At 39.8% G+C, this 24,797-nt stretch overlaps 3 protein-coding genes across 4 annotated transcripts in view; 2 read left to right on the top strand and 1 right to left on the bottom strand.

Annotated features, from left to right (window-relative positions):
- The window catches only part of skd (mediator complex subunit skuld), a 62,670-nt gene extending 51,968 nt beyond the window's left edge, over positions 1-10,702 (top strand). Inside the window, exons 19-30 of one of the 2 annotated variants that reach the window (XM_089699529.1) lie at positions 67-225; positions 1,618-1,872; positions 2,246-2,422; positions 3,041-3,180; positions 3,690-3,985; positions 4,359-4,562; positions 4,733-4,962; positions 5,367-5,512; positions 5,801-6,078; positions 6,412-6,669; positions 7,010-7,260; positions 7,775-10,702. In XM_089699529.1, the coding sequence (XP_089555655.1) occupies positions 67-225; positions 1,618-1,872; positions 2,246-2,422; positions 3,041-3,180; positions 3,690-3,985; positions 4,359-4,562; positions 4,733-4,962; positions 5,367-5,512; positions 5,801-6,078; positions 6,412-6,669; positions 7,010-7,260; positions 7,775-7,907 (2,527 nt within the window). In that variant the 3' untranslated portion in view covers positions 7,908-10,702. Of the gene's footprint in view, positions 1-66; positions 226-1,617; positions 1,873-2,245; positions 2,423-3,040; positions 3,181-3,689; positions 3,986-4,358; positions 4,563-4,732; positions 5,136-5,366; positions 5,513-5,800; positions 6,079-6,411; positions 6,670-7,009; positions 7,261-7,774 lie in introns of those variants that run through there. The other variant, XR_016316106.1, reaches the window with a different exon arrangement.
- Positions 10,703-13,187: 2,485 nt separating this feature from the next.
- Positions 13,188-15,065, top strand: IPIP (Inositol phosphatase interacting protein). Its single transcript, XM_089699522.1, has 4 exons — positions 13,188-13,595; positions 13,705-13,890; positions 13,994-14,140; positions 14,352-15,065. Exons 1-4 carry the CDS (start codon positions 13,391-13,393, stop codon positions 14,498-14,500), a joined length of 687 nt encoding a protein of 228 aa, XP_089555648.1. The 5' UTR covers positions 13,188-13,390; the 3' UTR covers positions 14,501-15,065.
- The window catches only part of osp (myosin phosphatase Rho interacting protein outspread), a 256,619-nt gene continuing 246,881 nt past the window's right edge, over positions 15,060-24,797 (bottom strand). The window contains exons 10-17 of the mRNA XM_089698688.1: positions 21,200-24,769; positions 20,764-20,933; positions 20,182-20,349; positions 19,417-19,569; positions 18,734-18,830; positions 17,945-18,080; positions 16,899-17,000; positions 15,060-16,577 (exon numbers count right to left, since the gene is read on the bottom strand). Of these exons, the coding sequence (XP_089554814.1) occupies positions 16,486-16,577; positions 16,899-17,000; positions 17,945-18,080; positions 18,734-18,830; positions 19,417-19,569; positions 20,182-20,349; positions 20,764-20,933; positions 21,200-24,769 (4,488 nt within the window). The 3' untranslated portion in view covers positions 15,060-16,485. The remainder of the gene's footprint in view (positions 16,578-16,898; positions 17,001-17,944; positions 18,081-18,733; positions 18,831-19,416; positions 19,570-20,181; positions 20,350-20,763; positions 20,934-21,199; positions 24,770-24,797) is intronic.

Raw genomic sequence — 24,797 nt, 5'->3', positions numbered from 1 at the left:
GTAAAAATTGAAATTGTGACATTGAACTAATCTGTAAATACTAAATTATCTTACTAACATTTGCAGATACTCAGACGGCGGCGCGGCAGCGATGTGCGCGCTGCGTGCGGCCGCGGGCGGTGCGCTTGCACAGCCCAAAACTACCAACGGCATTACCTCCGGCGCAGTGCACAGGTGGCCATTCATCGGTGCGCGGGCGCCGCGGTCATCAAGAGACGTTGTCAGGTAATTACCACAAAATTTATAAATTGTAGTAATTAATTGTACATTTAAAACAAGCTATAAGCGTTTCTTCCTGCGGGAAAAAGCAAAAAAGTATATATTTCTATAACTTATGTGTTATTCTGTTACATAAGCTACATCAAACATAATATTTAAGAAAGATGTAAAATCGAACTAAAAATTTACACAAAAACCTTAGAAAAATTGTTAAATTGTATCATTTTTATCTCATCATATATTTTATGCTCCTAGTGATACAGAATAATGTAAACCCAACACTTATTTTATGGAACTTACACTATCCAATATACCATCAACTGAAATTGTATTTAGTTCACTCATTAGTATATTACTAGATTTCCGCCCGCGGCTTCGCCCGCGTTTTCAAAGGAAAACCCGCATATAGAAATTTTTCCTGACGTATAGAAATTTTTCAGACTTATGGAAATTTTCCTGTCTTTAATTTTCCTTTCTTATGGTAATTTTCCTGGCGTTTATGTATAAATTTTCCTGGCTTATAAACATTTTCCTGACTTATACAAATTTTCCTTATCTTAATAAATTTTCCTAACATATAGAAATTTTCCTTGTTTATAGAAATTATCCTGACATATAGAAATTTTCCTGGCGTATAGAAATTTCCCTGACGTATATAAATTTTCCGGACTTATGGAAATTTTCCCGTCTTTAATTTTCCTGGCGTATATAAATTTGCCAGGCTTATAAACATTTTCCTGGCGTATAGAAATTTTCCGGACATATGGAAATTTTCCAGCTTATAGAAATTTTCCCGACTTGTGGAAATTTTCCTGACTTATAGAAATTTTCCTGACGTATAGAAATTTCCCTGGCTTATAGAAATTTTCCTGACGTATAGAAATTTTCCGGACTTATGGAAATTTTCCTGTCTTTAATTTTCCTTTCTTATGGAAATGTTCCTGACGTTTAGAAATTTCCCTGGCTTATAGAAATTTTCCTGACGTATAGAAATTTTCCGGACTTATGGTAATTTTCCTGTCATTAATTTTCCTCACGTATAGAAATTTTCCTGGCGTATAGAAATTTTCCTGACGTATAGAAATTTTCCTGACGTATAGAAATTTTCCGACCTTTGGAAATTTTCATTTATTTATATATTTTTAATATTCATATATTTTTCTTTGCCCGCGGATTCCCCTGATGTTAAATTCGCATTAGTATGAGTCGTTTCACCGCTGTCAAAAGTTACCCATGGCCATGTCACATCAAAATATCTCCATACCAAATTTCATGACAATTGGTTGTGTAGTTTAGGCGTGATTGAGTAACAGACAGAGAGACAGAGTTACTTTCGCATTTATAATATTAGTATGGATTGCTGAGTATGTGTGATTGTAACGTTGTATTGCATCGCAGACTGATGCGGCGGCTGCGGCCGCTGCTGCAGGACGCGATCCAGAAGCGGTGCGCGGGCGCGCGCATGTGGGACGGCGTGACGGGCCCGCTGACCTGGCGCCAGTTCCACCTGCTGGCCGGCCGCGGCAACGAGGACCGCTGCGAGCCGCAGCCCGTGCCGCCGCTGCTGGTCGGCTACGACCGCGACTGGCTCTCGCTCTCGCCCTACGCGCTGCGCCACTGGGAGCGGCTCGCGCTCGAACCTTACTCATATAGGTATTAGCTATGTTACATTCACGTAATATATTGAGAATTTAAACCTTAGCCAACAAGTCATAGTGGAATTCATCTAAACAAAATTCTAAATAAATAGTGTTTGTTAGTAATTTTCCCTGATTGCCAAGTTTTTGTCCATTTTTCTTGAATGTTAAGGAAAATCAAACTCAAACTTTTTATTTTTAGAGTGAAGTGATCAAATTGAAATAATCTTGTCAAATTTGTAATTTTTAGCTCTAATTTTTTATTTCAAATTTAAGTTATTGTTAAAGTATGTACATAAAATTAAAATGCCAAATACAAGTTGGTAAATTTGCTATTTGATAAGTTCACATGAAATGCACATATAATTAATTATTTGTATCGCGTTCAGTCGAGACGTGGCGTACGTGGTGCTGGCGGCGGAGGGCGAGGCGTTGTCGGAGCCGCTGCGCGCGTTCTTCCGCGAGCTGTCCGCCGCGTACGAGGCGTGCCGGCTCGGCCGCCACCAGCCCATCTCGCGCATCGCGCGCGACGGCATCGTAAGGACCGCGCCCACGGATGTCGACCGGTTAGTGATGTTTGATCACTTAATTGGTTCAGTTTACAAAGAAAGGCACATTTAGGGTCGATTTTTCAATGCTTGGATAAAACTTATTCGTCGAATAATGTATAAAACTACCAAACTACTATGTATTCTAATTGCCCGTATTTGACAGTTTACGTGACATTTTAATATAATCGTGTAATACTTTATTGGACAGATAATTTTTATCCAAGCATTGAAAAATCGGTCCTAAATGTAATAATAGAAATTTACAACAAAAAAAAGGAAGTAAAATTTGAAAGTTTTTTTTTGTGGTAGTATGAGTTTCTCTTCTTAATCAAATCCAAAATTAATTAATCAAGGAATTTGAATACAATCGACTAACGCATTTTTGATAAAAAAGGTAAGTTATAATATGTATTTTTAAAGAGTTAATGGAGTTTCTTGCCGATTCTTCTCCATAGATACTGCTTTCCGAATCGGTGGTAAATGTTAAAAATACTATGTAATGACGATTCGAAAGTGCTACTAAATAGTAGTCTAATTGAATAAATGAATGTTTGAGTTTGAGTTTGAAAAAGTAACGTATATATGTGAATTATTAAAATGTGTAATTAAATGTTAATTGTGTAATGTTCACAGAGACACGAATTGCGAGGAATGGACGGGCGAGTTACCACCGGGGCGGCTGGGCGAGTACGTGCGCGCGTACGCGGACACGATGCGCGCCAACCTCGTGCCGCAGCTGGCCGCGCTTAGTGTAGACAAGACTTTATTCGAATGTGAGTACCTGCCTATTGTTATATTGGTTACATCGGCTCAATTGAATATGCGATGGTGTATAAATTAGTGTATACGTACGGATATGGGTGAATTTCTACTTATCCATCTGTTGAAGAGAATGGTTAGTTAATACAGTGATTTTAACGATATTACAAGACCTTTCTTTCGTTAAATTGTGGAACAAGAAATATTACATACATTTTTGATAATTGACCTTATTGTCGGTATTGAAGTGATTTTCACAATGAAATTATAGTTAGTAAAGAATAACATAATTAATATCCACTTGATATCTACACTAATATTATAAAGAGGAAAACTTTTTGTTTGTTTGTTTGTAATGAATAGGCTCATAAACTACTGGACCGATTTTGATGAAATTTAGCACAGATAATCTTTAGACCCTGAGAAAGAACATAGGCTACCTTTTATTGCGAAATATGTACCACGGGCGAAGCCGGGGCGGACCGCTAGTAAGTTATAACATTGTTATTATTTAATGTTATAGCAAACAACAGTACGGGGGCGATGCGACCGCCCGCCGCGCCCGACCGGCCGGACACGCCGAGCGGCGCGGGCGGGGCGAGCGGCGGCAGCGAGCACGAGGACACCAGCACGGGCGGGGCCAGCACGGGCGGGCTGGGCGCCGCGTGGGAGGAGGACGAGGGCGGGCCGCCCGCGCTCGTGCTGTACGTGGTGGAGCCGCCCGCCGCGCACGCGCACCGCCCGCGCGCGCTGCACGCGCTGCTGCGCCTCGTCGCGCAGGCCTACAACCATCTGCACCATCACAACCCGCTGATCAAGGTGAGCGACCGCAACGGTGTTAAATATTGTTTTAGATATAATCTTTATCTAATATTAGTATAGTGAGTAAGATAAAGGTAATAACGATTAACATAATAACAGTTCATTCAAGGAACATAAAGTTAACATTAAAGTACAGCAATAAACAAGAACAGTTTCTACGTAAGTTACAAAACTTCATTAAAAATAGAAAAACGGAATGAAATGTGTCTTAAAATACACCTTGCACCTGCGTAAAGACATTCAGTAACATTTATCTACTTATATATCACATTTCCGTGAAATTTTATAACGATTGGAATTTTAATAGTACAATTTTTTATTACATAATTAATGATCATTCAATAGTAATGTATGTGTGTGTCGGTTGCAGCTGATCTCGCTGGAGGGCGTGTGCGAGACGTGGTGCGGGGGCGGGGGCGCGGGCGGCGGCGCGGGGCTCGGCGCGGAGCTGCGCGCGCTCGCCTTCAGCGTGTTCGCGGGCACGCGCCGCCTGCTCGCGCACGCGCCCAACGGCAAGTCGCTCACCGGCTTCGGCACCGCTGCCAACGCCAACCTCTTCCTCTCATCTAAAGACGTGAGTATAATGAACATTGTTTTATTTCGTTATGGTTGTTTGTTATATTATTTTGTTAGTTACAAACACATTATTAAATATGATTATTGATTAATTATGGTCGTATCTACTACGTTCATATACCTAAATGCTATGCATCGCTTTAACGCGAGTATTTTTTATATCTCCAGGAGAAGAACCGCGCCGCGTACCGGCTGTTCTCGCCGGCGTGGGTGCTGGCGCCGCCGCGCGCGCCCAAGGAGGTGGCGGAGACGTGGGGGCAGGCGGGCGGCGAGCACGGCGCCGTGCTGTACGTGGCGTACTGCCTGTCGCACGACCAGCGCCACCTGCTGGCCGCCGCCACGGACGCGCGCGGCGAGCTGCTCGACACCGCCGCCATCAACATACACGTGCCCGCCAGGTACGCACGCACACACGCACACAGACGTGGGGGCAGGCGGGCGGCGAGCACGGCGCCGTGCTGTACGTGGCGTACTGCCTGTCGCACGACCAGCGCCACCTGCTGGCCGCCGCCACGGACGCGCGCGGCGAGCTGCTCGACACCGCCGCCATCAACATACACGTGCCCGCCAGGTACGCACGCACACACGCACGTACGCACGTTGTAACGTACTCACACTAAGTGTTGAAAATTACTACATTTTCTAATAACGTAGAAATTCCATTAAATAATGTTATAATTTTTTTTATCCGATTTAAATTAAAAACACTTTTTACATACAAAAGAGATGTATCAAATAACCATTATAAAACTGTTTTAAATTGGTTGTATGACAAAAATACTAATTGTTTTGTAATCGTCAGATCGCGACGGAAACGCGGCGGTCCGGCGCGGCGGCTGGGGCTGACGAAGCTGATGGACTTCACGCTGGGCGTCATGTCGCAGTCGGCGCAGCCCTGGCGCCTCGTCGTGGGCCGCGTGGGACGCATCGGACATGGGGAGCTTAAAGGTATTGTTTGTTTGTATATTTTGATGCAAAGGCTATTTTTACAGTAATATAGAACTAAGAATTAAATTTAGAAAGATTATACAACATTTTGGTATTGAATAATGCTTGAAATGCAAAATTTATAAATGGTCATGACCATCAAGTGTTAAATTTTAGTTACGAAAGTTTTAGGTATTTCATCACACTTGAAGTAATTTAAAATGGTAATTCGGTTAAAATCTTATTATAGAATCTCCTACACGTAAAAGCTTGAGTTTTGTTATAAACGCTATCATTGTATAATGTCAGGCTGGAGCTGGCTGCTGTCGCGGCCGAACCTGAACCGCGCGTCGAACATGCTGCGCGAGATGTGCGGCAGCTGCTCGCTGCTGTACCCGAGCGGCGCGCCGTGCATCCTGTCCGCGTGCCTCGTGTCCACGGAGCCCGACTCGTGCCTGCGCCTCATGGCCGACCGCTTCACGCCCGACGAGCGCTTCTCCAAGGCGTCCATCCAGTCGCACCTGCACACGCCGCGTGACGTCACCGCCACGCACATACTCGTCTTCCCCACCTCCGCTACTACGCAGGTATGCATGAAAATCTATTGCTGTAAATGTATAGAATGTATGTGTTAACATTAAAAATAAAATGATGTTACTATCTAATAGCGAAATAAATTCCATATTGAAATTTGTAAAGTGTATTATAAACTATAATTTAAAATTGTATAAAGTGCCACTTAAAATCTAAAAAAAAAAACACTGCTCTTTTAGAAAGTGTTTATGCCATGCATTTGCTTTCATAATCATCTTGAAGAGAATCTATTATAAAATTACTAACTCACACTTTTGTTCTTTGATAGTATTAAGTAAACCATATGAATATTTGAAACATGACTATCATGTATGTTTGTATTCCAGTCGAACCAGATGCCATACGAGCAGCCAACAGCGAACGGCGAGGAAAACGAGCTGCTGCTCGGGCTGGAGATGGTCGACGAGGAGATGGGCGAGGTGCAGATGACGGACCTGCTGATCGGCGACATGTTCACGTGCTGGCAGGGCAGCCCGCGGGCGTCCCCGCGCCGCGACGACGAGACCAGCCGCGACGGCAGCCCGCAGCGCCTGCACCCCGCCGCCGCGCCCGGCCACTACCCGCGCGAGGACGACCACCAGCCGGTACGTGCTACATACTGCGATCATTTCATTTTAATAACAAAGAAAGATGTAAAATAGTACAAAAAAAAAATTGTCAGTTGTTTCAACAAAAAAAAACTATACAATCCTTTGATATTTATCATTTGCGTTCTATCAAGAATGATATCCCTATAATATAACCATAATAGGCAATTCCAACATAATTATGAAATAAAACTTTAAACTAACTTCAGCAAGCATTTGTATACCTGGATAGAATAGTCCACATAAAAATAGAGGCCATAACTTGTCTTCATTTTTGTACCAAATAAATCTGTCCATAGTCCGATATGTAATGCGTGTGACTGTGTTGGTGTCGCAGGAGCAAGTGGGCACGGTGCTGCAGCAGCCGCTGGCGCTGGGCTACCTGGTGTCGACGGCGCCGCTGGGCGCGATGCCGGGCTGGTGGTGGGCGGGCTGCGCGCACCTGCGCGACGCGTGCCCCGCCTTCCTCAAGAACGCGCTCCACCTGCAGTGCAGCGCGCCGCCGCACGACGACTACGTGGCCATCACGCAGCGCCGCGACCACAACGCGCACCCGCTCGACTCCACCACCACCACCGACGTGCTCAGGTACACACACCATACCCGGAACTGTACCATACCCAACTACTCATTAGTATGTAAAAAATGAGGAATTAAAAAAAAATGTGTACGTTTACTAGTGTACACACGTAAGAAGTGAAACTTCTTTATGACCTTATTTTAAAAAAAAATAATTTACTATAAATGTAATGTAATGTAAATGTAATGGAAAATGTAAATGTCACGAGTAACGAAAAAATGTTACACTAAATTTTTTTCCAACCCCCATAAAGAAGTTTCACTTCAAAAAGAAGCTCGTATTGTTTGCATGTTATTTCATACTGCACAAAAATCAATACAAAATTTATAAAATCCGGTCCCTATGTATACTTAGATCATTAAAACTACGCAACGGACTTAGATGTGATTAAAAAGTTCTTGAGGAAGGTTTTAGTACAATATAATTTGTCAAGTTTTACCTATAAAGAAAGGTCTATCAAATAATAAATGAAAACTCACTATGCTTTGTAAGTCATAACTATAATAAAAATATCGTTTGCAGATATGTGCTGGAGGGCTACAACGCGCTGTCGTGGCTCGCGCTGGACGGCACGACGCACGACCGCGTGTCGTGCCTGCCGCTGCACGTGCAGGTGCTCATGCAGCTCTACCACACGGCCGCAGCGCTCGGCTGAGCGATACACCATACACACATGTGTGATAAAGTGCTTTGTGTCTAAGTGTAACAACCAAGTGTTAACGTCGTCTACAGTGTTTTGTGAAGTGAGCAATCAAGCAAGAAGTGTGACATCGACAGAAACGGCATTGTGCAAGTCATTTTGACTTTAGAAGTACAATTATTGTCATCAAGGGAGTAGAAAACCACCGATCAGCACATTTCTTTATGAGTCCCGAGCCTAGGTTGATACGGCCGTCTTTAGTGCAAATTGTTTTATTGGAGTAGACTCTATTCATCTGTTTGTACTGCCACATATCTAGTGAGGTAAAACATTATTGGATGTAATGACACATACATCTATCAGATAGTCTTTTGGCCTCATCCAGGCCTGTGTTTAATTCACTTTGTGTCTGCCTTTTCTTAGAAATGGATTCTGAACATTAGTGTATGGAAACATGATACATGCTTGTGTGTGCATCCATTAATATAGTTTGCTAAGTACCTAGGATTTATACAAATTTCTATAAACAGTTTAAAATGTGTGATTGATCACAAGTCAAGTAAAATGTGTATAAAACTTAAAATCAACTTAATTTTTTTTTTATGTATTGTGCCAATTGAATTAATTTGTCTTCAAGTAGAAACCATATACAGCCTTATTTGTTGTTAAATATATAATATTATATATGTTATATTTATTATACGCGCGAAACAATTTTGATAAACCAAATATGGCGAGATATCGCGCACAAAATGAGTAGACACTATAAAATATATTTAAAAAGTATACTAGGTCATTCTAGTAACTAATCTCTCGGAGGTCCAATTTGGCTCATAAATGTGAATCATTGTAGATGCAACATAAGTCATGATAGTATTCTAAGGGCATTTGATTTATTGACTTGAGTATTTAAATGACTCTTCCATGAAAGTCTTTCTGAACACATACTTCCGTTTTCACACTCTCTCCTTTCTTTTTGTAATAGAGATATTTATACCTCATTTTATAAGTAAACTTTGTCTCAATGCAGATAGAATAAATTATCCTTGAATGCTTTTTAGAAATGTATTATAAATTATCTTATTTATATGTATATTATGTTGTGTACATAAAGTGTTCTAATTAGCAGCTTTTCACTAAACAATAATTTTAAATAATGTCTAGAGTTTTTCACTCAACTACAAAAAATAGTATTCTTACTTATGATATTTCCTACTGGTCAGATTTCTCTTAAGTGAAAGTGTTATCACAAGCTCTGTGGATCATCTCGTAATGTTAATGTGTTGTTATATTGTACTGTGTATACATATTTATAAATGTTTATTTTAGAAACCGGTATCAATTACCAAAGCGTTAGATATTTCGTTTTTAGGATTTTTAGATATTTTTTATAACATTTTAAAAAGATTCGCATCACAGGGATCTTGATTAATTTCAACAGTCAAAATTATTTGTTGTTTTTTTTTCACATAAAAATTATTTTTGTATGTAATTTATTGTTTTTAACAATTTAATTTTTTTTTTCCACTTAATAGTAAAATGTAGTGTTATCAGAGACAGTAACAAGTTATAGACCAATGTTTTTGGGTCACATCCATTTTTACAATCAGGGAGCAATCGGCAATTTTCAAAAACATTATATATCAAGATTTTTACTAGGAAATTTTTTGCTACAACTATACATAGCCAACTGCCAAGCGTAGCTAACATAGTGAATGAACATTGACAACGCCGGCAACACTGATATCTTATGTACTCGTACCTCTTAATTTCAGAAGTAATTAGTAACACCAATAGTTAGTCATATATATAGATAATAACAAAGTTAGGGGTCACATTTGGAATAGCATTTGTATATTTAGAAGTCGTTTTATATAAAAAATATTTAAATATAATTGAATATGGAAGGAAAATGTTGCTTCGTCGAATCTCGGGCAGTTTGGTAGTTATATGAAATTTTCTATTTTAATATATTATTATAATGTTAAAGTCAATATTGTAGATGGTGTGCAGTTGTTATACATGTATGTGGATTGTGGATTGTGGACCGCGTGATGTGGATTGCGTTAAAAACTTAAGATCATTGTTTTGAATAGTTTTATCTGTAATCATCATCAGCTCTTGACGAAAATATAAAAATATGAATTTTTTTTTTTCAATTTATGTTGCCAATTATTTATATTCTCCTTTTTGCAAAGTTAAATCAGCTGCGCGTGCTGAAACTAGACAAATTGTACAGTATGATGTGGCGTTACGCCAGTTATACATAATTTATTTAATTGTAACGTCGGCTCGACCGCCACTTAATTGAATTACGCCTAGTTGAATATGTATAAAATGTTTTAAATGTGTTACAGCATTTGAGAATATTTAATGATGTTGTATATAGTTTATATTTTGTTTTGTAAAAGGACATTTTGTAAATAGATGACGTAGAGACGTTGAGTTAATTATTCGCCCACTTTGCCATTGTGTAATGGAGCACATTTTAAAGAAACCACTCGTAATATTTTGTACAGTTGTTAAGCGAGATTCGTAGTTGAATGAATTATTTGTAAGATTTCTGTTTTTGACCTTTTTTGTTATTGTGAATTGTCAATTTTTTTAGGGAATTGGGATTATACTGTAAATAGACCTCACCATATTAGCTGTAAGATCAAATCCAATGATTGATGTGGAAATCAAATTTTCTAAACGGAGCAATCATTAGGATTCGTAAACAAAATTAGTATAATACTTGATATTAATATAACTTTATAAATAACTGAAAATAGGTAATAATAATTATGAATAAAATATTACATATTTAATGCATATTTTTATTTGACATCCCACTGCTTGGAAACTGCTATACAAGGTATTGTTAATGTTGTTCTTAATTCTTATAAATAAAAATCATAAGAACATTGGAGGTGTTTTTTCTCCTTGGCCATCCTTCTCTTATTTAATCATTTTAAAAAAAATATGTACTACTATGAATTATGATTGCACTTTTAAATATTATATATCTTTGAAGATTATACTGGAACATATAGGAATGGAAAAAAGAGAAAATACTACTTAATGGATATGGTTTAATTGATTGATAAGATTAGATAATTTATATAGATCGATTTTTTGAAGGAGGTTAAATGTTAGAAACTACTGGTTCGAATTGGAAAATTCTTGGGACGAATATTCTATCTAAATATAACATCACTCCACGATCGATAGGAGCAAGCAAAAATGAATAAGTGCGATCATAATAGCCTTCTTAATAAAACCATGAGAAACCACGTCATCTGCTGACCCGCTTTACAAAATAATAGAAAATGCCAAAGTTTGGGTGGACACATCTGTCCATCGATAAAGGTTTGATTTACGCTACAACGTGTCGCGACCATTCTATATTTTTATTTTCAAATTTCTATGGATATTGTTTCATTTGTTTCCCGGCTCCGGCACGGTCCGTCGCAGGCTCATGAATCAAGCTATATGGATGCAAGTCAATCAATAAAAAATTGTAAAGGGATCACGAAGGTTTTACCGCGACGATGTATTCAACATGAGGGGAGCTGCGTGTGGCTCAATATAGTCACAGCCAAGGTTATAAGTACATATACAATATCATTATAATTATTATCTCAGACACGTTAGCATTTGCGATATTTTTCACTTTACTGGACAAATTTTTATACATTTAATATGATGAGAAATTAATTGTAGATCTTAGCCAATTTCAAATCCACACAAAAAAATCATTAAAATCGGTCTGCTGTTTAGGAGGAGTTCAGTGACAAACACGCAGAAAAGCGATACTATATTAATTTAAGAGCGCAATGAGATTAATTAAATTACCACCCTTCAATTTGTTTTTGCTACCCATAAAAACCACGTAAACCGGTGGTAAAATTAAGTGTCGACGAATCTAAACTTGAAGAGTAATATGTATTTCTATAGAAAACAGTCTCAGTTCATCAAACAGAAAACGCATGTACTCGCGTTCATGCTTACTTACGCCTTTACAGGCGCCTACAAACAGATATAATCGTGCACTCCCGCAAGTTCGCGCGTATCATGTATGTGTTTTACCGTTGTTTTACGAACCGATACGAACGCAGTGACCACAGAGCAAGTAATATGTATAGTAGCAGCGACTGTGAACCGTATTGATGCTTCGCCGCGGCCGTACGGTTGTGTGCACAAGTTGTTTGCTAATCGCATTACGGTATCATATTCATACTGCAAATGTAACATTATTTCTTTTCATATCCCAGACAATTTTGCACAATCAGAAGAAAAAAGAAGAATAAAACTCTCAAAATCGACGGTTTTCAGTTTTGATATTATGACTAATATTCATGACCATTATATCCTATCCTATCCTACTAGTCATATTAATCCTTCTAATATTATTAATGCGAATTTATTTGAGGATGGATGTGTATGTGTATGTTTGTTACTCTTTATCGCAAATACTACTGAACCGATTACAATGAAATTTAGCACACATATAGAGGGTAACTAGGATAACTAGGATAGATAAACTAGCTGCGTCTCGAATAAATGAGTTTTTCATTTAATATTAATGTAATAAAAAAGTAACCACATTATTAATATTATGTCATATCTATCAGTCAGTGAAAGTTCTATCAAAGTTGTTCCAGCCGTTCCAGAGATTAGCCACAACAAACAGACAGATAATCAATAATTGTATGCATTTAGTAAAAAAGAACGGTTAAGTCTTAATTATTATAATATTACAAAAGTCAAAACAACATAAAACACATAATTTTACAGTCACATTATACAGTTGACGGATATTAAAGACTTAAATTCAAATCCTAGGGACGATCAATAAGTACCTATATAATGATAATATTATGTTTATAACGTGATTTTATCCATCTAAAATCGGAGACGGATCAATTAATTATTTCATAAGCGATATGAGACTAGACCGAATAGTTCTATATTTTGAAGCAATTGACTTCAATCTCATGGTACCCGGATAAAAAGTAGCCTAGCCTAGTATATGTCCAATGTGGTCTTATGTGCTACTCAAAGGCACAGAAGGTTTTTGCATCAACTTTTCATACATCCTCCCGTTAAAACAGTTTTATTCGTGAAATTAATTTTATGAAATGAAACAAGATCAAAAAAGAACATTGCAAATTGCACTGTACATTTTTGTGTTTCTCTCACGTATTGAAGTTGGATGCTTATGAGTTTGAACTTTGAATACACATCGGCAACATTGTTTCTAAACGTCTGTATCATTGTCATATGGTAACGTAAGTCAAAACATTGGTCAAAACTCAAATCAATGTCAAAATCACACTCAAAATGAGTAATATTTTGTAAAAATAAAAACATTTCACATACAAAATTGTGGGTTCTAAATGAAAGTAGCTGTTTGTGCAATCGAAGATTTCAATTATATTCGTGTATTTCACATTCACTAGCTCAATTTTACTCACATTCTAATCGTTGTACTTGTGTAGAACTTCAATTTAGAAATGAAGATAAATGAGAAAAATTTATGTGCTTTCGCATCGTCAGCTACTCCAGTAGATCGAGAAGGATGGCTCGATCTTCGAGGAGAAGTGGGCAAGAGTTATCAACGGCGATGGTTTACATTGAAAGGCAATTTGTTGTTCTATTTCGATAAGAAAGGTGACAAAGAACCCGTAGGTGTTATCATTTTGGAAGGATGTACAATAGGTTTGTATTTTTGTTAAAATTAAAGGAAAATATAAAAATACAGTTTACGTTTTAGGATAAAATATTGTATCCTAGCTTTTTTATGCAAGATTATTAATTTAAATTACAGAATTGACAGAGGAGGAATCCTATAGTTTCAAGATAGTGTTCCACTGTGAAGGTGGTCGCACATATTTCTTGTGCACAAATGCACAAGCGTCTATGGAAGCTTGGATGAAAGCTCTCGCGTGTGCTAGCTACGATTATATGAAACTTATGGTGGCCGAGTTGCAAAGACAATTAGATGAGGCACAAGGTAAATGAATAAAATTTTTATTTATTTATTGTATGTATAATTCTTAATTTCTTGTCAAACAATAAAAAAATTGCATGGTTAATAAACTCTATTTATATTATAGCTGAAGAAGCAGCAGAAGCAGCTGCTCTCGTCACAATAACTCCTCCAGAAGAGGAAGAGCCCAAAGTGCCTCCACGCGGCCAGCGACACAATCCATTCAATAAAGTGGCTGATGGAGAGACCAAAGCTGTGCCAGGGAGCAGGCATCGTAAGTATAAACACACAAAGTACTATTCTTTGTTAAAGTTTGGACTCATAAAAAAGTTAATAATCTCGCATAGTCATGTGTATTCTATTAAAGCATGTGCTTATTATATTGTGTATTGGGATTATTACTTATAATTTGTTGAAATAAATACTACATTATTTGTATTATAAACTTTATTATCTACTCATCAATTAACATCAAATCGTAACAGATAAAGAAAACGCTCGTCCCGAGGTTGTCCGCAAGCGCGTATCGTTCCGCGACATCCACACAGCGTTCGGTCGCCCCGTGCTCGCGCATCGCGCGCAGTGGCGAGCGGCACGGAATGCGCCGCAACCACCGCCGCTTATACAACTTTAAATATAGATAATGTTATGTATAGATGAATTATGTATAAAAATTATTGATATGAATTTTTGTAATTTCCTTTATTGTAAGAACCTCATAATATGTCACATAATTATTGGTGTGGCCTTATATGATTGCCTGATATGAATGTATGTAAATTCATTATAATATGTGTTGTAGTTTACATGATCAGAGTTATTTTTACAACTGGTTAATTATCCTCGCTCACTGAATCAATTGTGTAACCTAGTGACAATGTAAATTAGCTGAATAAATAAAAATTTTAAATACATTTTCTATTTTTTAATTTTCACTAACTTTCATATAGTTATATATTTATAGTTAATTGTGAATGCCTAAAATGTGAAGTTAACTTATGTACGTATTTTTTTTATCAGATAATCGAAAAATGTATTTATTTTTAGTATTGATGAAATAGTAGCAGTATTTATTGTATTAGACATTTTTTTTGTTTTAGAGGCTAGAATCTATTAGTAACAGTAATATTATGTAAGTGGATTAAGTTTATTTTGATATCTTATAGAAAATAAGAATGAAATAAAACACTGGATTTGTATTAAGTAGTTTTATTTAAAAATCTTTGTTATATAAACCAACACTTTACAACGTCAACTAAGACATAAGGGGAGATAATAACATAAATATCTTCTTAACTTCGGCGCAAAAGTGACTCCATTTTTGTTGTCCAGTTATGTATGATAACCTCGTAATATTATAAGAAATATTTCGTCATATTTGCGCCGATTTAAGCTGCGCAGCCACAGCAAGTCGTTTGGTTACCGCTTCACAACTAGATACAATAATTGAGCAATCAATATCGCAGCTTAACTCTCCGTTCGGCAGACAAGTGACTGTACACAACGTAGTGGTGGAAGACAATGCCCAGGGGAATGGTAACACAACGGGGAAACACGGGTGACAAGTGTTCACTCTATAATATGCCTCTATTTGGCTGTTATAATAATATAAATTTTAGTTAATTTTATTATAGTGTTCTACACGAGTAACAAATTAGGTGTATACGTTAATATGAATACTTATAAAAGTATAAATTTATTATCTTAATATTCCTCTAAAATACGTCAATTTAAGGAACTTAAGCAATACAAATTAGTACCGTTGGTCAAAACTTTTTTAATAGATTATCAGTAATCTGTGTGACTACTGTGTCTAAAAAATTTTCCATCAAAAGCCGCATATATCTTATAACAGCCACTAATCTACATTCTTAACTTTCCAAAAAACGAATATATAATATCTCCCACATCCGAATACATAATATGTGTAAATCTATTTGATAAATCTACAAAGAAATAAACAGTACTAAATCTAAAGGAAACCCGGCGACCCGCGGTTAATAATTTTAATACATAAGCATACGAGCGAGTCACCGAGTCGCCGAAAACTAAACAAGTGTCATAAAACTCATAAATAAGAAAATATTTGGTAACAAACTCCTTAAAAGATATGGGACTGTGCACTAAGGGACGAATTATAGAGACAGTATTAGTATTTACACATGTTACAAAAATTTTACAAGAAAACATCACTAACCGAACACTAAAACTATCATGAACACGACACATACACGCTACATTTTATTCATTCGTAGCTAACAAGAGATAAATATACATAGTCATTTAAATTATAAAAACAATCAAACAATAGTATATACATTGTGGTGGGTGGGAGTGATCTGGCCACTTAAGAAACTCATTTGGTTTAGTCCATACCTATGTGAGCGCCAATCATATAATATTAAACATTTTAAATAATATTTGATCGATGAAGCTACAACTGCGGATATATTCGTGACAATAATATGGGTTTACTTCATTACAAGGTGAAAAGTTGTGGTGCGATCGAAGCAAAGTGGCCAGGTGCGAGCGTGGTGGGAGAGGCGTATAACATTACAATTGTGATACCACAGTTTGGTTCAAGTGAAACACTAAAGTACTAAAGTGAACGAACGAAGGCTACAGCTCGAAGCGCTTCTTTCTCTCGGCGACCATGCCCACTAGAGAGGACACTCGCCTGTCGTCAGAACACCGCTGTTTCGATTTCAATTCTGTAACAAAATATTGTGTATTTTAACAAACAATTATGTATTTGATAAAAAGGTTTTTAAATTCTAGCCGTCGAATATTGACAATAATTTGGAAATTTTCATATCTGCTCTAGTGACAAAACATAAATTTTATCATAACGACACTTTTTTAAAACTCATCGAACCCCAAAAGAGCTCTTCACTACTATCCCAGGGATGGCACTAAATATCCAACTACCCTTTAAACAAGAAATTGAAATGTTTCCTAATAGAACGAACGAATTCATGACCTATCCAGACACTTTTTTTTATTGGTTAAAAATGAGCAAATAATCTATTTACCTGCACGGGAGACAGTTGCAGGTTTCTGGTCTCCGTGTTGGCGTACATCTTGGCGCGACTCGCCCGCGCCTCCTGCTGCGGGCTCGAGCGACTCGATCTCGTCTATATTATACAATTTATTTATTTTATATTTAAATACTTAAGAGTTTTAAATAATTTCATTGCTCTAACCAGTTGGGCAATAAAATTGAGAAACTGCTATTTTACTGTGCTGTTTAAATAGAACACTTGAGTGAAATCTAGAGTTAGTACAAAGTAATAATAATTTTTAGCATGAGTGGGTTGTATGTACAAAATAACTTTAAGTATATATAATTATTATTTTTACATTAAAAATATACATATTGTGCAAAGTTACATTGAAATTATAAACCAGTCACATAATCCGCTTTTGAAATTATTTTAGGCGATAAGGTCATGCAATGTAAAGGCAGAATGAGAAGATGTAATAATTTGGGTTTGATGGTAAAGGAATTCATTGTATTTTAACTAGAGTTTGTAAGTTAGGTCTTTCAAAATATGATTAAGAGGTTTGAGGATATAGTATTAACAATTATCAGAGTTTTTTTTTGCTTTGAAAATATATACAGCAACAACAACAATTATGATATTAAACTATTTTCTCAAGTAAAAGTATGTGGTACTGGTATAATATGTTTAACACTAAAATTTGTTACTAAGAATGAAAACATGTCAAGAAAGTGAACGTACCCAGACTACGTGACATTTTATGGCAATTAACATCAACTCAACTTTTAATAAATCCAGGTGGTGATCATGGTCCATAGAAATAAACAACCGCTTGTCACTAGTGCACGTATAATGTACAAGTGAAAAAGAAAGGAAAATCATGCACTTAAATTGAACGAAAGCCTTTTTCATATATCCTACCACGCGAACCCTTCCTCGAAAACATTGACCACAAGATAAAAAAAACCCAAGATAACCAACGCCTATTTCTAAAGTTCTTCCCCTAATTCCCCCCTCTCTCAAGTCACGTAGATTGAGTACGTTTTCCTACCAAGGTGTGGTAAGAAAAGCTTTACCTGGCGGGTCATCAGGTCGGTAGCACGAAGCAGGCCGCAGCCGCTGGGCAGCTTGCCCCACCTGCCCCGTTTGCCCAGCTTGCCCCACTTGGCCGACTTGCCCCATTGCCCCCGCCTGCCCCTCCGCCCCCGCATGCTGTTAGTGCACCCGCCAACCAACGATGCAACATTATGAGTAACTACTACTGTGATCGCATTCATTGAGATGTTCTATCATTGAATATTTTAAAAAGTAAGAGGTTCAAATGTAGGCTTATATTTCCTCACTAAAATTGAGGTAATCGACTGCCTTTAATGAGTCTTATTTTATACCCCATTCAATCTAAACATACTCTAATTTACGTTATGTTTCGCATTAACAAACATTTTCTGTACCTTATTTTAATTTTTAATAATCTACAAATATTACCTAATATATCTTCTATTTACAGAAGCATTGCAAAATTGTATTACAGTTCTATAGAAATATTAAGCTATAAATAGCGTTTAGCTACTATTATGTATTCTGTGCGATAAAGTGACTTATGCGATCTACTTGCATTCATAGAATTGGAAAAAAAAAGATTCAGTTTATAAAAATTGTAAAATTGTTTGAGTGCGATTCCCGTTTTTGTGCACAGATTAAAAATGTTGCATTTAAATATAATGGGTTTGGCGGAGAAAATGAAAATGAATAGTTATAGTGATCTTGTGAATCATGCAAGCAAGGCCTTGTTTACAGCTTGTATAACAAGCTTAAGTTATACAGAAGCTAAGTTAAGCATGTTTTGTGTGAAGTTAGGTACATACCGGCGCAGTATCTTCGATGAGCTGCGTGAGAGCGGACGCTTCTGCCGCTTTTAGATCATTCGCCTCGGATATGAGATGAGCTCGAAGCTGTTTGTTCCTGGAATTTTGAGGGTAGGATTTAGTGCCATTATTTTTAATGCAGTTTTGACTAGAACTGTGAACTGCTTTGTCATGTAGCATGTTCTTGCCTTTTTCTTTTACATGGTTCGGACAATGTCATTTTTTAGGAGTGATTCATTAACATTTTAGTAAAGCACCCAGATTTATCTTTAAATCTTAACACACAGATGAAGTCTGTAGTCAGTGATCAACAGGCAGCCATTAACAACTAGCAAGTAGCTAGGCGGCATTAGCCAGTAGACAGTACCCACAAGGCAGAAGCCACTTATTAGAAGCCACTAAACAGTTACGAGTCAAAAGCCACTTGTCAGATGCCACTTAATAGCAGCTTTTAGTCAGAAGCCACGTGTCAGAAATCACTAGTCAAAAGCTATTTGTCAGCAGTGACTAACAAACCCTAGCCAGTCGCATCCAGCCACTTCCCAGTCCCCAGTCCTGTTTCTACTGGCACACAATCCTATTTTTTTAAACTCAAACATTTAAACATTTATTGATTCAATTAGAGTTCTTCTAGAATTAGGAAGAAATTAGACTTGTTATATTTCCGCTGGTGCTGTACCCACCTGCTGTCGAGCTGCATGATGTGGTTGTGCGCGTGCGCGAGCTGCGCGGTGGCGGCGGCGAGGCGCTCCTCCAGCGCGGCGCTCTCCACGCACTTCACGGAGTACTTCTCCGAGAGGGACAGGATCTCGCGCTTTATCTCTTCCATCTCTTGTCTGGAACGGGTGGGGGAATGTGAGACGAGATTTTTAAGGAAAAAAGACGGGTTGCACTCCGGGAGTGCCGGCAGAAGTGAAAACTTGATTATTAACGTTCAGCATGTTTAATATTTTGGAATGGTATCCGTCTTACGCATGGAATATAAGGGCTAAAAAAAAATCCGTCTTACGCTTTTTCGATCAGGCCACGTGTCCTGACGCGAGTTTAAGATTTTATACCCAACGCCGCTAAAGAAGTTTTCACTTCAATAAAAAAAGATTTGTCAAAATGGAAGTTCATATTCCGATATACGTTTTATTATTTAATTGTTTTATTGATTGGTCCATCAACCTGGATTACAAAAATAGAAACGGTTTTCCTATGATACATTTCATGTAATAAGTAGGTACTAGACCTTCTAGAGGTGAACACAGCCCGTAATAATGAACACGAATACAATATTTACACTTGTACAATATTAATATAATTTTGAAAAACCACATAATAAATGAATGTTTGTAAAAATTACTAGGAATTTCAAAATACATTTGGTTTTTCTCCAGTATTCAAACTAGAATAAAAGCTGATTATTAAATAGACCACTAGCACAAAAGAGGACTAGAACTTACTGGTGCCGAGAGCTGATCTGCGACAGGTCACTAGAGCCCCGCGCGAGGAAGTCCTGCTTGAACTTGTCCACCTCTCGCCGCACCTCGCTCTCGTGTGCCTTGCGCATCGCGTCCAGTGCTGCTAGAGTGGCGCGGGTTTCTTCTGCTAGTGCTTGTTCTTTCTCCAATCTGTGGGGAGATAATGGTTAATTTGGTTAATCGGAGCCATTTGACTAGGAGGTACATGTGAATATTTCTTATCTTGTATGGCATAGATGGTAATAGCCAATAGATTTCTTTTTTATTTTAATATACCTTCTGATGATTATTACGCTGCTAAATACAATGTATATATTTCACTGAGAATTCTATAAATATATTTTATATGGAATATGGAATGGAGACTTAAATTTTGAAATGAAATCATAAGAATCGCAGACAAACAGTTTAAAACAGGTAAAAAAATTTATACGAGTAGCTACTGTTACCGACGGGTGAATCTTCACTTTGTAAACAAAGTGTATATTAATAAGTTACAATCTGTATGCAAAGTGTAAATTAATAAGTTACAATCTGTAAACAAAGTGTAAATAAATAAGTTACCTAAGCTGCTCCCGCTCGGCGCGGTGCTTGTCCTCCATCTCGCGCACGATGCGCCGGTGCGAGCTCTCCATGGCCATGAGCCCCTTCTCGCACAGCGCGCGCAGCTGCTCGATCTCCTGCTGGTAGCGCGCGCGCAGCCCGTCGCCGTGCGCCTCCGCCGACACCGCGCTCTGCGAAACGGGGCAGTTACAGGTGCGGGCGGGGGAACGTACGTGGGAGTACGAATTCAACTTATTTGTGGTATTTAATAAGAAGCAATAAATATGATATGTTCACGCTTTACATCATAACGTGGGATAGATTTTGCCAAAAGGTCTTTTTATGTATATTTTAAGTGGAATATTCAGTGGGAATATAAATGTTTTGTTCATTTCAAAATGAATACTTTAATAATGGATGCATATAGAAAAAAAAAACAAATAAACACGATGCTCACCTGATATGCAGCACGCAAGCTCTCCAGCTGCGCCGAGTACTCGGAGTCGAGTGCGGCGAGGCGGCGCTGCAGCGTGCGCGCGCGGTCCCGCAGCGCGGCCCGCTCGCGCTCGTGCTGCGCCTGCAGCTGGGCCCGCGCGCGCCGTGCCGCCGCCAGCGCGCCCGCCTGCTGCGCCAGCGCGCACTCGCCGCGCGCCCGCTCGGCCGACAGCCGGTCCAGCGCGTCCTGCAGCCGCCGGCAGTGCGGGCACGGCGCCAGCGCCTGCAGCGCCTCCACGCGCCGCCGCAGCGCCTCCACGCGCGCCACCGGGTCGGCCGGCGGGGTGCTCTGCTCCTCCGGCGGCTCCGCGTCGCCCGCGAGCCGCCGCCGCACCTCCGCCACCGCCGCCTCCACCCGCTCGAGGCTCTCGCCGATCTTCGTCGAGTCTTCACTGTTGCCGGAACAGTCACTGGAGAAGAGCGCGCGGCACTCGTTCGAGAAGCGCTGGAAGAGGTAGACGAACTCCGCCTCGGCGGCGGGGTCGGCTTCCAGCGAGGAGACGGCGTCGGCGTCGCGCGGCGCGGCGGCGTGCGGCTCGGCGGCGCGGTACGTGCCCTCCACCACCGCCACGCGCGCGTCCACCAGCGCCTTCTGCGCGAGCACGTCGGCCAGCTGCTGCAGCAGCGCGCGGCTGTCTCGCGCCGGCGAGCCCTCGCGGCGCTCGGCGGCGAGGCACTCGCGGTAGCGCGCGGCGATGTCGCGCACGGCGGCGTCCATCTCGCAGCGCAGGTGGTCGTGCGCCGCCTGCCACCACAGCTCGAGGTCGGCGCGGTCCTGCGCCGTGAGCGTGAGGCGCGTGGCGCGCGACTCGTCCAGGCGCCGCTCGCACAGCTGCGCGGCGCGGGCCAGCGCGCGGGCCACCTCCGCCTGCACCAGCTCGGCGCCCAGCGTGTCCCGCGCGGAGGCCCACGCCTCGCGCACGCGCGCCGCCTCCGTGTTCGCTCTGTGCTGTTCGAAGTCGCTGTCGCCGGGCGACGTGAAGGATAGCGTCTCGCAGGCGAGCGCCGAGCATAGCTCGATCAGTTTGTCCGTTTTGTATTTTTCGACCGCCTCGGCGACCTCCTTCTGCGACGCCTTCAGCGCCTCGAGGTCGGCGCCGTGCACTATGAGCTGCGACCGCCGGTTGTCGTCGCTCCGCGTCCCGTTCATGACGTCGATCTTTCGGGACAGTATCTTTGCGAGATAATCGAGGGAGCTCTTCGTCGCGTCGAAAATCTTCCCGCTCTCTCCGTTCAACTTACACTTAAGATTATCGATTAACTGACTAGTTTCCGTTATTTCAGACTTGATTAATCTAGCGAAGAATCTGCTGCCGTTCGACGATTCGAGGGCTTCCTGGATCCTGCCCACCAGGACGGCTTCGTAGGCGAGTTTCTCTGCCAGAATTTCTAAGCTCTTTCTCTGAGTGAGCTCGCCGGCATCGTACAGTGCCGCCTTTCGCTTCGATATTTCTAAAAGTTTCATTCTCAGCTGTTCCTCCAACTGTAGGACGACCTGCGCTATGCTGTCGTTGACTTCTTCCGTTGCGTTCTGTTCATTAGAATCTATCACGCACCGGTCGAAGCATTCCTGTAGTTTCTTACTGACATCGGTCAAGCATTTTTCCATTGACTTCAAACTGTATTTCTTTTCGAGACTAGGTGATGGTGACCTTCGAGACTTGGCGGCTCTCATTGCGCTCATTTGACAGAGGCACTCGTTGACTTTGTTTCTTGAGTGTATTACGACGCTTTCGAGACTTTGTAATCTGTCAAGGAGATGCCTCTGAGACTGAGTTCCGATTGAATTTTCTTGACTTTCATTAAAAACGGGGCTGTCAGCCGATATTGTCGCTTGGCTGAGAGATTCACATGAGTTCGTAAAGTCTCTACGAGTCTCGAGAACGGAAGCTACTTTGGTTTCTAGTGAACTTAATCTAACAAGCATTTTCATAGGTTCAGAACTAGTTGCGCTATCCAAAGACTTTCTTCTGAGACGTGCAGCCAGACGTTTCATTCTTTTCTCGTCTGTAACACCATCGGTTTTAGTAACCTTTTCTTTGGCTGGCGAAGCACTTTTGGACGGTGAATTTATCGTTGGTACAGTTTCACCCGTTTCTAAGAGAGTTATTTTATTTTCAAGTTCGGTCAGCTTTTCCTCTACTTCTTTACCTAATGTAAACGATTCTCTCCCCTTTAACGATAAGCTGCGTCTCTTTTCTCTAGACTCAGTCTTTTGTATTTTATGTTTCAATGTACGCACTTGCTTGTCCGATGCGGTTAATTTTTGCGTTAAATCTAAAATCCTAGCAGCCATTAAATCGATTTCAGACCTACTACATTGTTCCCTTAATTTCATTTCATTAATTAATTTCATATTTGTAATTTCTAGTTCATCGTACATATTATGCGATTCACGAAGTTCTTTCTTCATCGTTTTTATTTCTTGTATCGCCTTAATAAACCTACTTCGTAATTCTACATATTCTTCGATCAGTCTGTTCTTCTCTAAGGACTCTAAATTTAAATTTTCGTTTATGTTACTCAATTCACTCAGTGAACCGACGCTTTTTCTTTTCTCCTTCGTAGGAGATTCAGCGACAACTTTGTTTTCTAGTTCACGAATTCTTGCATACAACGTATCGTTTTCTTTGACGCTCTTCATTAATTTATCATTTAAGTCGTTTAATTCCCTTTGTAGTTGTTTAACATTTTCTTGAGCTGATGTAAGTTGCCTCGTCAAAAGTTCACAGTGCTCCGTTGATTCTTTTAAAAAGTTTTGAGTTTCTGTTAATTTTGTTTCCCACATGTTTTTATCTTGATTATACAGTTGCTTGATAGCATCTAAACTTTCAGCCTCTTTTGTTCTCGCCGACAGTTCTTCTTCCTTTTTCTGCAACGTAATAACAAGATCTTCCATCTTTTTCTCTCTCAACGCCGTCTCAGCTTTTAGCTTTCTCAATCGCGCTAATTCTGATTCAGCGGCATTGACGTCGCTAAGTGCTAGTTTCAACTGCTTACGCAGGTCGTCGATTTCGATAGATTGTTTATCTATCGTCGAAATATAGCTACGTTTTCTGGGTTCATTTGGTTTCTCATTATCATCTACTATATTGTCCGTCGGACGTTCGTTCTCTTTGGCAGCGTCAATTTCATCTCTCTCACATTTATTATCACTTTTTAGGGGTGCGGTATGACATCCTCTAGCGCGTACTTTTTCTTTGACTTTGGAAATGGGAGTACGACTGAGGATAGGGGAAGGTGGTGGTTGCGGGGCCACATCACCCCAGTCTGCGCTGTCTCTGCGCCCACCTTCCGATGCCGTTCTGTATTCTTCGTCAGATGAGAAAGGAGCAGATTTTAAAGCATTCGGTGTAACCGGAGTGATAGGTGAGGTGGATGACTCTGACGCCTGATCGACCGAATCTTCACGTAATATTAGTGAAAGCGGTCCAGTGTCTGGCAAGCCGGCCGTTCTTCGCATAGCGGATACCCAGTTTCCTCGGATTCCGGCAGTCACTGCGGATAGAACTATATGCTTGCCGTCCCAAGTCTGAAAATATTTAATAATAACATCAAAT

Source organism: Colias philodice, chromosome 9 (genome assembly GCF_061535455.1).
Source record: "Colias philodice isolate Cphi_HAF_F1 chromosome 9, ilColPhil1 Martin Lab GWU primary, whole genome shotgun sequence".
Lineage (NCBI taxonomy): Eukaryota > Metazoa > Arthropoda > Insecta > Lepidoptera > Pieridae > Colias > Colias philodice.
The sequence above is the reverse complement of the archived record's forward strand: the minus strand, read 5'-3'. Positions and strand labels throughout refer to the sequence as shown.

What these genes read in the sequence shown, in the direction of transcription:
- IPIP (XM_089699522.1), top strand. Translation starts at nt 13,391, where the DNA reads ATGAAGATAAATGAGAAAAATTTATGTGCTTTCGCATCGTCAGCTACT. An exon ending in ACAATTAGATGAGGCACAAG is followed by an intron (nt 13,891 to 13,993) that starts GTAAATGAATAA and finishes TTTATATTATAG; the next exon opens with CTGAAGAAGCAGCAGAAGCA. An exon ending in TGTGCCAGGGAGCAGGCATC is followed by an intron (nt 14,141 to 14,351) that starts GTAAGTATAAAC and finishes AAATCGTAACAG; the next exon opens with ATAAAGAAAACGCTCGTCCC.